This window comes from Marmota marmota, unplaced genomic scaffold, assembly GCF_001458135.2.
Source record: "Marmota marmota marmota unplaced genomic scaffold, marMar, whole genome shotgun sequence".
Taxonomy (NCBI): domain Eukaryota; kingdom Metazoa; phylum Chordata; class Mammalia; order Rodentia; family Sciuridae; genus Marmota; species Marmota marmota.
Genome location: NW_026000076.1, coordinates 4,808,922 through 4,820,958, shown reverse-complemented (window position 1 = coordinate 4,820,958; position 12,037 = coordinate 4,808,922). Strand labels below are relative to the sequence as shown.

The window sequence follows — 12,037 nt, the reverse complement described above, 5'->3', positions numbered from 1 at the left end:
TTGCCTACTGTTAAAATTTAGCTCAGACCTTTTGACAAAACTGTAAAATCTTCACAGCATTATAGTATGTCAAAGGTAGTAGGTAATCTCTCAGTTTTATGTCTATGTTTCCACCTCTACCCTATGTCCCTTTAGTTTCCTATCTTGCTGCTCTAATTAGTATTGATTCTACTTTAGACCCACTGAATAGCAGTTATTTTGAATTGGCTTTTTTATTTTTGGATATAAGTATTGTACCAGGGCCTTGCACAAGCTTGGTAAGAGCTCTATCTCTGAGCTAGCTTCCCAGTCCTTTTTATTTTGAGACAAGATCTTACTAAGTTGCTCAGTCTAGCCTTGAACTTGAGATCCACCTTCCTTAGCCTCCTGAGTCACCAGGATTATATGTGTGTGCCACCATACTCAGCTTGACTTACTTTTATAATTATTTGGGGAATGAATTTCTTTTTTTGGTATTGGGGATTGAATCCAGAGGCACTGAGTCACATCTGGAGCCATTTTTATTTTTTATTTTGAGACAGGATCTCACTAAATTGCTTAGGCCTTTGCTAAGTTGCTGAGGCTGGCTTTGAACTCTAGCTGTTCCCGACTCAGCCTCTGGAGCTGCTGGGATTAAAGGCTCATGCCATGGCACCTGGTTGGAATGAATTTCTTTCATTTTTCTCTCTTGAAATAAATAACCTATTTTCTGGATCTTTTAATGTTTTCTTTCTCAGTTTATTTTCTTATTTTGACAGTTTTTTTTTTTTCTGAGAAGAGCTACAAAGGAGATAAATTTTTGAGACCTTGTAGATCTGAAAATGTCTTTCTTTTGCTTTCACACTTGATTGATAATTTAGATGTATTTATGTATTCCAAGCTGGAAATTACTTTACCTCAGCATTTTGAAACCATTTTTCTTGGTTTTTATCTCCCAGCCTTGGTTGCAGAATGACGGGAATCATATGGAGAATTTTTTTTCCCAGTTTTCAATTTTTTAATTTTATTTTTTAAATACATGGCAGCAGAATGCATCACAATTCTTATTACACATATAGAACATAATTTTTCATATCTCTGTTTGTATATAAAGTATTTTCACACCAATTCTTGTCTTCATATATGTACTTTGGACAGTGATGTCTATCACATTCCTCATATGGAGAATTTTAAAAACTGCTAATGCCTGAGCCTCACCCATAGAGATCCTGCTTCAGTTAGTCCTCACTTGTTGAAATGTCTTAGGTGCTTCTAATTGTAGCAAAGGTTAAAAAACACACACCTTGACTTTTATCAACATCATCAATATCACTATGGAATTTTGTCCTTTTTCTTAAAATGAAATATGCTGCCTTAAGTGATTCAGCTTGTTTAATTACACTTAATGAGGTTGCTAAATATGTCTGATACATGTTATAAATAAATATTTAAGAATTTTAAAAATCTATATACCCACATTGGGTCTTGAGGCCTATTGTCATTCTCATTTTTATTTTTTAATGTTTAGATATTACTGTACTTGAAAATTTCACTAAACATTAGTGTGAATTTTTTTCATCATTTTTTGTGCTGGTCATGAGGTGGGCTCATTTTAATTTGGGAACTCATTCTTCATTCTGGGAATATTTTTTTTGTTGTTGTTTTTTTAAAAAATTCTTCCTCTTTTTTTTTTTTTTAAATCTTTAGTTGAGAGTTGAATCCCAGACTGATCACCTGTATATTTTTAAATTTCTATTTTCAACTGTGACATTTTATTCTCTTTTCTGGGACATTATTATCCAGTGAATTTTTGTTACAGTTTTCTTTCTTTTCTAAAAAGTTTTCTCTTTCCACTTTTTTTGTGCATTATAGTTATACATAATGATGGGATTTGTTATTATATATTCATACATGTACACAATATAATTTTATTTCTAAGATTTCTCTTGCACGTGGATGTTTCTGTAGCAATCATATTTTCAAATATGCAATATTTTTCATCTCAAGCTATTAAGTTTTTAAAAGTATATTTTGTTTTAGTGTTTTTTCTTTCATGGTCCTTTGTTATTCTGGTCTTTTCTCAAGTATTCTGTGGCTCTTGACAAGTGAATTCATATTTAAAAGTGAAGATCTTAAAAAGCAGGAATAAAGGCTTGTTGATTGTCTGGTCTCCCTTGAAGGGTGTATGTAAGAGCCTTTTTATGTATATGTGTCCTAGTGAGGAATCCTCTAACATATTCAAAGAAGTAAAACATAAGCATAAGTGAAATATTTGTTCATTGCTGCTAGTATATTAGCTTGAGGAAAATCAATTTTATTGCTAAGTTCTGTTTTTATAAACTGTGTGCACAAGTAATCTGAGACCTTAAGTAACTGATGGATAGAAGACATTTATGTCCTTTCATGTGAGTTGTAAAATTTAATTTTTTCCTTTGATAATTTTATCTGTGACTTTAAATGCCTTACGTTTTGATAAAAATGTAGTCTCCCCAATTATAATATTGTTAATTGCCTTGTGGCAAAAATATATAGGTTACATCCACTATTGAACAACATATTAGGTATCTGTGTAGAATCAGCCACATATTATTTATAAAGAACCCTGAACAGTAATAGAATAGATTAGAAAATTACTTTATTTTTGAAAGTTTTTTTTTCCCATTTTATTCAGGCTTTGTGATTTCTTACTTTAGTAATCCAAAAGAATAATACTTTTTATTTGTACACTAGGGATTTCCAACTTTAATTGAATACACAATAACTTTAATTTTGTTAAATACTAATAACCTGGAAAAAATATACAGCCAAGAGTAGGTAATATATTAATTGGTAATGATGCACAAGAAGAAAGTTACTATGTAGCATTAGCCAGTTTATTATTCTACTAGATAGTCAACCTACTGGATACTCAGTTTTAAATTTTAGTTACAACTGGGTCTGGTGGCACACCTGTAATCCTAGCTACTGGGGAGGCTAAGACTGGAGGATCCTGGCTGAGTTTTAGTCCAGCCAGGCAATACAGTGAGACCCTGTCTTAAAATAAAATAGAGATTTTTAAAAAGTGTTTTATTTTTTTCTGAAATTTCTTAAGGTATTTTGATATTCAAACATATAAAGAAGCTGCAAGAATAGTACAAGAAATTTCCTCATCTTCTTAACCTACATTCACCAATTATAAAATAGTAATATTAAAGTTGTTGATTTTCTACTAAGTAAATATTTTTGAGACTCTGTTATGTATGAGATCTTTGATATTTGGTTAAATATTTTTAATATTTGGTCAAATTAAAAAGTATTAAAATATTGTGCATTCATAATGTGAGGCAGTTTTATTTGAATAATTAATACATTTCTCTTTATGACTATTAAAAGCACATTGTCAAAGGATTTATCGGTCTTTTATTTTTTGCCTCTTCCAGTGCAGGTCTGTTTTCATGTATTTCTGCTAAAAAGAGTCTCCAAAAGACTTGTTCTTAATGCATTTTAATATTCTTTGTATAAGTTCATTTGTTGTAGAGTCTGATGACTTTGTAGCATAGACAGATCTTAGTCGGATATGTCTTTAGGTAGAAATTATAATAATTCAATAAATGTAGACATGGAGGCGAATCCTTCTTAACATGTTGCTGCTTTATCTCATCATAAAGATATATTTTGTTTTCAACCATTTGGCTAAAAGCATTCTAAAATTTATCAAAGTATCTTTTGTAAAAAGTCCTTATACATTTTGGAAGTAATAAAGATTAGGACTACTAATAAAAATTTTCTTTGTTAATTATTATTTTTTTCTTGCAGTGGAATAATAAGCAGAAATAAAGCTCTATTCAAGGAACCATTTTATAAATTTATAGCTGCTACTCCAATGGTAAACCATTGCTGAATGATGGCATGTGCTTTACCAAATTTTAATCTGTGTGCTTCATAGCTTGGGCAGCACTAAAGCACTTTGGTTTTATGTAGTTTGGTTCAAACAATTTTAACTTAAACTTTTAAACTTTTTGTACTATATAATTGCTTAATGCTTCTGATATTCTTATTGCTATAAAAAATTTTTGTGTGGTTCCATTTTAACTTCTAGTTTAATTTTTTTAGACTTTATTTGTTTTTTAAAGGTTATATCAAAATTGGACTATGAATTTTTCAATTAGTTTAAGATAACATTTCCCAAAGTGTTGTCCAAGGAAATGCTACAAGCTATAAGCCCCTGTTAGAGAGTTACAATGATGATAGTATGTATTAAAATCTTTGAGAAGGTCTTTTTGGTAAAGGCATTTATTAGCTTTCTTTAACCCAAATTTCCCCAAATTTATTTACCTTTTCCCTCATAGAAAGGAAATTATTTCTCTATCATTTATCAGTCATTTTTTGGTGGGGCATTGTGTTAAATCACTTAGTCCAGTGTTTCTTAAAATATATTTTGTTACATTTGGGGAAATTAATGAAAATTCTAAGAAAAGAATTCTGTGATCAAATAAATTATATCTCTTTAGTAAATCACAGACACATCATACTCAGAGATCTTTGTGGTACAGTGACTTTCAAACTTCAAACTTATAATAGAGAACTTTTTATTAAGAACTAAATTTTAATGTGTATTTTAAAGACAGATAAGTGTGTAAAACAGATCAAAAGCAGACAAAAGAAGAGCTGGTTTAGCTGAACTATGTCAAGGAATCTGAAACTTTTACAGAACCGTTCTTTGACTTCTCTAATCAGAGTTGAGTCCCAGGGTTGGAAACTCGGACCCACAGGGGAACTCTCACTATCAGTCATGGGTTTAAGGAAAATTTTGTTAGCACATGAGCCAGGCCCTTGGCTGCTTTTACTCTATAGTGGAAGAATTGAGTAGTTGCAACAGGGACCTTAAGGGATATGAAGCCCAGAATTCTCATTCTTGACCCTTTAAAGGAAAAATTTACTATTTCAGTTTATCCACAGTGACCCATGCCTGGGGCTATGAAAGTTGTTAATTGTTTCACTATCTAAACTCCTTTTGTGATAACTTAAGCCTTTTTTTAAAAAAAAACAAATTCCCAGTTTGAGTAAGGAAAGAACTAGTTATTGTTCTTTTTTTTCTTTTTTGGTGGTGTTTGGTCTAATCCAAGATCTTGCATATGCTAATTAGCTGTAACTACCATTGAACTGCATCCCCAGCCCCTAGTTATCATCATCCTTACTTAATTTTGTCATCTGCAGAGTGAGGTTCATGAAGACTCTTAAACGATAGCATTTCAAAGCTTGAAAATGTTTTGTAAGAAAATATTTTTTCATATCTTTGTTTCTATTTTTTTAATTCAATAGAAATTTCCAAGAGTAAATTTAGACTTGCAGAAATTTTCTTATTAATTTTGCTTCTTTTGCAACTAATGCATTGCATGTGGTGGTTTGCAGTGGTATCATTGGTCGTAGCAGAAAAGATTTCAAGAGGTACTTATTCAACTTCATCGCTGCCATGCCTCTCGTAAGTTTCATTCTTGAAAAATCTTATTCACCTAGGGAAAATTTTCATCTTATTAAAATCTTTAAAGATTTTTAATTATTAAGTTCTTTAAAGATTTATGATACAAAGTTATAATTTGAGTTTAGTTTTGTAATTTATAGTCTAATATTTAAATGTAAATCATCACAGTAGGTAGAAAAATTAAAAGAAATTGCTTGGTTCAATTTCATTTGTGGTATATATATTTTAGTGAGTTTTATTTTAACTTTCAGGCCATATTTTCCCCAGTGTTAGTATTTAGAAGCATTAGTAGCACTCCTCTCCTAGTGGTGACAACCAAAAATGTTTCTAGATATTGTGCTAATTTGGGGGCAAGATAGGGAAGCACATCACCCTGGTTGAGAGCAATTGCTTTAAGCTATTATAGGAATTTATCTTAAATTAGAATTTATGATCTGAATTTATTAAAAATAATTTATTTTAAAATATGAATGATTTTATTAGCATGGTTCCTATTTTTATCTTATTGACCCTATAGGAATTTTAGTGTTCTAAATTTGGGGATAGAAAGGAGAAGCTTAATTGTAAAAATTGAAAGAATATCAGAAATTCTAGTTTAATAAACCTTGGTGGTGGGCATAAGCAACATAGATATTAAAGATGGAGAATCAGTAGAAAACCAGTGTTTTGCAAGTACTACTTGAGAAAATTTTTGTTATGCATGAGTTTGAAATGTAAATATGAGTTCAGAACTATGGAAGGATTAATTTTAATATAATCATGGAAAGTATTAATAAAGATAGCTGTAGAAATAATCTGTAAAACAACGTTAGTTGGTATAAAACAAGTTCCACATAAAGTTTAACATAAGGTAATAAAAGCCATTTGCATTTGGTTTAGCTTGTTCTCTTTGTATTGTTGTAAATTCTAAGTAAAACACTTGAATTATAATAATATGGACTAGCAGTTATAGAAATCATAGGATTTGTGGATGCAGTAAATTGATACAGAAGTAAATTATATCTTAGTAAGAAGTGAAGTAATACAAATAATATTTGTTTGTTTTAGATCTCTCTGGTTAATAACTTCTTAAAATATGGGTTAAATGAGCTTAAACTGTGCTTCCGAGTAAGGCTCACCAGATACCTCTATGAGGAGTATCTCCAGTAAGTAATGGCTTACTTTTTTTTTTTTTAATTTATTTTTTTTAGTTGGACACAATATCATCTTTATTTTATTTACTTATTATTATTATTTTTATGTGGTGCTGAGGATCGAACCCAGGGCCTCGCACGTGTTAGGCGAGTGCTCTACCATTGAGCCACAACCTCAGCCCAGTGATGGCTTACTTTTAAATTAAAAATACTTAAATTGAACAGTTAGTATTTGTGATACTGAGATATAGAAGTTTTTCTTATTTTTTTATATATGTTTTTTAAGAAAACTACTTCTAGACAAAAAAGCATACTGGGGATGATCTCTCAGTTATCTGGAATCTCGCCGTGGCTCATGGTTAGCAAGTCATCCTTCTCTGGACTTGCTTCCTTATGTCTAAAATAAGTTAAGACAATTCTTAGAGTCTCTTCTGTCTTCAGACATTTCTGCTTCTCTGTGTTTGCACTTGGTGGCATAATGTGATTTTTTTTTTTTTTTTTGGTTATGTGTTTAATATCACTTGTTTTACAGTTATTTTCTTACTGCTATTTTAGAGCTTTCACATATTATAAAATGGGAAATCTGGACAACAGAATAGCTAATCCAGACCAGCTACTTACACAGGATGTAGAAAAATTTTGTAACAGTGTAGTTGATCTGTATTCAAATCTTATTAAGGTAAGTTTCTCTATTTTTAAAAAATTGTTTAATTTGTTGAATTTAGCATATAAATATTGAGTGTTTTTATGAGAAAACGGGAATTGTTATAATAGTTACAATTATATAATTATTTTTAATATTATTTTTGTGAGTATTTTGGCTTAGAATTGGTCATTCACTGTTTTTACAAAGATTTTGTAAGAATTTTCAGGTTGATTTCTGTAAAATACATCTGAATTCTTATCTCTTGACTTGTGTACATCTGAAGTTGCTGGAAATTGACTTTATGTATCTAATTCCACATCCTCAAAACTACAGATGAAGGGCTTCCTACCTTTTTTGTGTTTTATTTTCTCCATTTCTGATAGATCATTAAATTGTAGACAGAAAACTTTCACATGATATAAATTTATTTCAGTTTTCTAAATACTGTTTTTTTCCCTTCTCAGAATATTGCCCAAGCTCTTGACTTTGATAGGCTTTAACCAGTTTTCTTTTAAGCTGTTCATGTCTTCAGTTCTTACTTGTCTTACTCATCTTCTCTCATCACCCTTGAATTTCTACTATAGTCTTCTCATTAAGCCAGCTTCTTTGTCCTTATCTCCTGCACTGAGTAACATATTTAACAGGCACTTGTAAGATTGTTAACCCAGCATCCCCTCCCCTCTTCATCTGAGATGCTCCAGTTTCCACTCTTATCTACATAACTGCCCTTGAACTATGGTAGGAGCTTGTCTCAAACTGGATTGATTAGAGTATCTTTGTCTCCAGTCACAACTGACCCAGATATCCAGTCTTGGGACAAAAAACTATACATAAGGGACTAGGTCAAGTTGTAAGACTGGGAATGCTCCTGCTTCAGTTACATGGCTGGAGAGAAAAGCAGTACTTGAAAAAGTGATATATATCCACAAGAGCTTCCCTCCTTGTATACAGGCCCTCTGCTAAAATATTCTCATTTCATGCCAAACTTTATTCTTTATTTAGCTCTCCAGATGCCTTTGCTAACTCATCTGAACTCTAGGAACTTAGACAAGTACAAATAGTAATTCAGTAATTCAGCTTTCTTTTCTGTTCCCATTACTACATTTAAAATTTGTTCTCTGTGTATGTGGCGGTGGGTAGGGGATATAGGGTTTATGGGTGGGGGATTTACATAAAACTTTTCATGTAATTTTGATACCAGTTCTGTAGGCAAATTATAATATATTCTTTACATCTTGGCACTTGAGCAAAAGTGTAGTTCAGGTCTTGTCGCATCTACAATAGAAAAGAGTATTGTTGAATTAATTCTAGAGATGCTGTGACCTACGATGTGTTTACTGTTTTAAATATCTAATTATTTGATATCTGACTTAAATTGAGTCATTTTTTGACTTGTCAATGACTTTTAAATGTACTTGAATTTTATAAGTATTTCTAACTTCTTTATAATTTATAAAAGGGAGAAAAAAGGAAAACAAGGAAAAAGAAAAGGTAGATCTTGGCCAATGAATAAACCATCTCTTCTAGTGACGTCTGAAGGGGAAGCTGTAGACTTCAAGTGAATGAGCAAAACTTGGGGTCCTTGAAATACTTCATGGTGCATGCCACTAATAGTATGTCAGTTGACTTCTCTGTGAGGAGCAGTATAAGTAAGGTAGTTATAGAAGCTTGAGTTTTATGTCATAAAATTAAATTCATGGGCTCACTTGATAGTTTCAGTTTATAAATGTTGTGATAAAATAATAGAATCAAACAGTATTAGAGCACGAACAACCTCTTCTGAAGATGATTAGAACTAGAAAAGTTGATAGTAGATATGAGGTTACAGCTCAGGTACTTTTGTTGTGTGTCTTTAGATTACATTGAGAAATTACTAAGTTGCTAATGGTTAATTATCACAGTAGGGCTGTCTTAGTTGATGGAAAGTGATGAGTATTTCTCCTATGTGATGTCAGTAGATGTTGTTAAGGTTATCTTTATTTTAGGTTTCTTGAGATAAGAACTGTATGTTTTATGTAGTCATTGATCTGGGTTCTATTATAGTACATTATGCTCAGTATGAACTCTACATGTTGATAATTTAAGTATTAAATCTTGAATAACATTTTGTATTTAGCATGTATTAGTTGGCAATCCAGTTCTTCAGTTTTAATTTTCTGTATTTATTTTACAGCCATTTTTAGATATAGTTTTATATATTTTCAAGTTAACAAGTGCAATTGGAGCTGAGGTAAGTCTATTTTTATTTCACCTTTTAAATTGCTATAGTACTGTGTTGAGAATAGCTTGATGGTCTAAGACATTTTTTTGTATCCCAAAAAACATGTTTTCACATGATGCACCTAATAAAGTTTGGTTATAAACTATACTAAAGATTAAAAAATTCTAATTTAGCTTTTTAATTTCCCTTAAGTCAGACACTTGGAAAAATTTTATTGCAGTAATAACCAGAAGTACTTAAACATTGAACACATAGACACTTATTGTTGAAAAGTAATGTCTAAAAGGAGATTTGAAGATAACCATTTTACTCTAAAACTTGAATGTTAAATATCAGCAGTACATTCAGAATAGTCATAACAATTTTAAGGCCATTTTATAATAATATAACTATCCCATGAGTTTTATTACCTTTCCTCTGGCATTTGTCATGGCCAGAGTTACCTTTAAATTTTCTCTTGAATATTCTCACTTAGTCATTTAATATGTAATGTCATAAGTATTTATAACACAAGCATGTATAATGGGATTGTTTTATGTTATGTGTACATATATGCATTTTTAGTTGATTAATAAATAACTTACATAATGGTTTTTATTGCTTTCCAAAACACTAGGGAAAGTAGGTTTTGTCTGACTTTTCTTGTCTAGCATCTTAACCCTTTGCTATCCTGTAATTCAGGTTAAATCATTCTCAAAGCTTATTTTTATTGTGAGTGAGTGACTAATTCTAATCTGTCTTATCTCTGTGCTATACTATTTTTGTTTTAGTATAGAAACAAACATGTCTTTGTGTATTACTGTTAATCTGATTTTGCATATTTTGAAAGCAAAAACTGTGTTTTAGTTATCACGTGCCCTGTATTTCCAGCAGTTTTTGAAACACCTTGAATCAATCAGGATTGTTTTTTTTTTTTTTGTGGTGCTAGGTATTGAACCTGTGTGCTAGCACTGAGCCATATCCCCAGACTCTCAATCAGGTTTTCAGGTTTTTATTTTTTAATTTTTGGTGGTTCTGGGGCTCAAACCTAGAGCCTGCAGCATGCTAGGAAAGCACTCTGTGACGGATCTGCACCCCATAACCCTAGGTTTAATTTTAAAACAATTTTGAATAGATACTGTATTTCATGAACATTATGCTAGATAGTATAGAAAGATGATTAAATTCCCCCTGAAGAGAAATTGTGACATGTGAACAAAGGTGAAACATGTAGTTATTCAAGCAATTATAAAACAGTGTGAAAAGTTTAATAATGGAAGTGGCAGGTACTAACCTCCTGGAAGAATTAGAACTGATACTTGAGTTGTTTTGAGGAGATAATGGGTGTTCATTAGATAGGTTGGGCTTACTAGACATAAGAACAACCTCACTGAATGGCATTTTCAGGAAATAATTATTTTTGTATGGCACAGCATAGGATATATTTTATATAGTAATGAAAGAAGGGTCAGTAATGAACATGGACAGCTTGAATCTTCTTTCTTAGAATGATGAATGGGTGATAGAGTCATTTACAAAGTTAGAAGGTATAGCAGCTGGAAGCAAGATGTACAAGCAGGGAAAGGCAGAGTTTGAGGGAATTGAACTTGAGGTGTCTATGCAGTGAGTTGAAGATGTGTGATGGTACTAATTTGGCAATAATATCTTGGGATCATAAGAGTGATGAGACTAGAAGTACAAATTTGGGATGAGAGATAAGGAAAGAAACTGAGGGAATATTAACATTGAAAAATAGGACAGAGATATGAGGATTATTGTGGAATACTAAGAGCTTATCAAGAAGAATTGAAGAGCGTTAGATGCTGAAGGAAAAGTAAGAACTGAAATTATAGGATTTTAGGTAAGCAGATATGGGAGAGTGGGGATGAACTGCATTGGTTAGAGTAGTAGACAGAGTGAAAGTGTAGAGGCTATTGTGTATTTTTTCAGGAAAGAAACAGGGAAAAAAATTAACTCAAGGAGCCTTTTCTATCATTCATTGGAGTTAATTATAGAAATTGTACATGTTTGCATCCTGTGGATTTTATTATGGGATCCTTGAACTTTGTGTATCTTTCTCTGTTAAAAATAATAGGGCCCAGCAAGCATGATGGCCTACTTGGTTGTGTCTGGGCTATTCCTAACTAGACTGAGAAGGCCCATTGGTAAGATGACAATTACTGAACAAAAATATGAAGGTGAATATAGATATGTTAATTCCCGGCTCATTACAAACAGGTAAGAACAAATTTCTGCAAGTTATCAGAAAATTCATTTTTATGAATATTGATGTCATTTAAATTGACTCTAAAATGTCTAGTAATGCTTTTACAGAAATAGTATGTACATATTTTCTTGTTTTGAAATGTACATTATATACAGTATGTTTTACTAAGCACTAATTCCTATCTCTAACCCTTTTTCTTGTTAATCCCATATAGTATCCTTGATTCCCTTCTTCATATCATCTGTTGACTACTTTTTGTTAATTTTGCTTTAAATTAAGTCATGTGTACAATTCGAATTAAAATTTGCTTATAGTATTTATTAAAAAAAAATTTCTCTCAATTTACCCACAAACTTTTTTATTTTGAGAGTATGTTTGCAATGCTGTCTAATTCAGTCTTCATTCATACTGC

General features: G+C 31.4%; 1 protein-coding gene across 2 annotated transcripts in view; it reads left to right on the top strand.

The window, feature by feature from the left end:
• Abcd3 (ATP binding cassette subfamily D member 3) overlaps positions 1–12,037 on the top strand; it is a 61,260-nt gene that overhangs the window by 10,800 nt on the left and 38,423 nt on the right. For both annotated transcript variants that reach the window (XM_048814414.1, XM_015500832.2), the window contains exons 4-8: positions 5,350–5,419; positions 6,467–6,564; positions 7,108–7,231; positions 9,372–9,428; positions 11,494–11,636. In XM_048814414.1, coding sequence (XP_048670371.1) covers positions 5,350–5,419; positions 6,467–6,564; positions 7,108–7,231; positions 9,372–9,428; positions 11,494–11,636 — 492 coding nt within the window. The remainder of the gene's footprint in view (positions 1–5,349; positions 5,420–6,466; positions 6,565–7,107; positions 7,232–9,371; positions 9,429–11,493; positions 11,637–12,037) is intronic.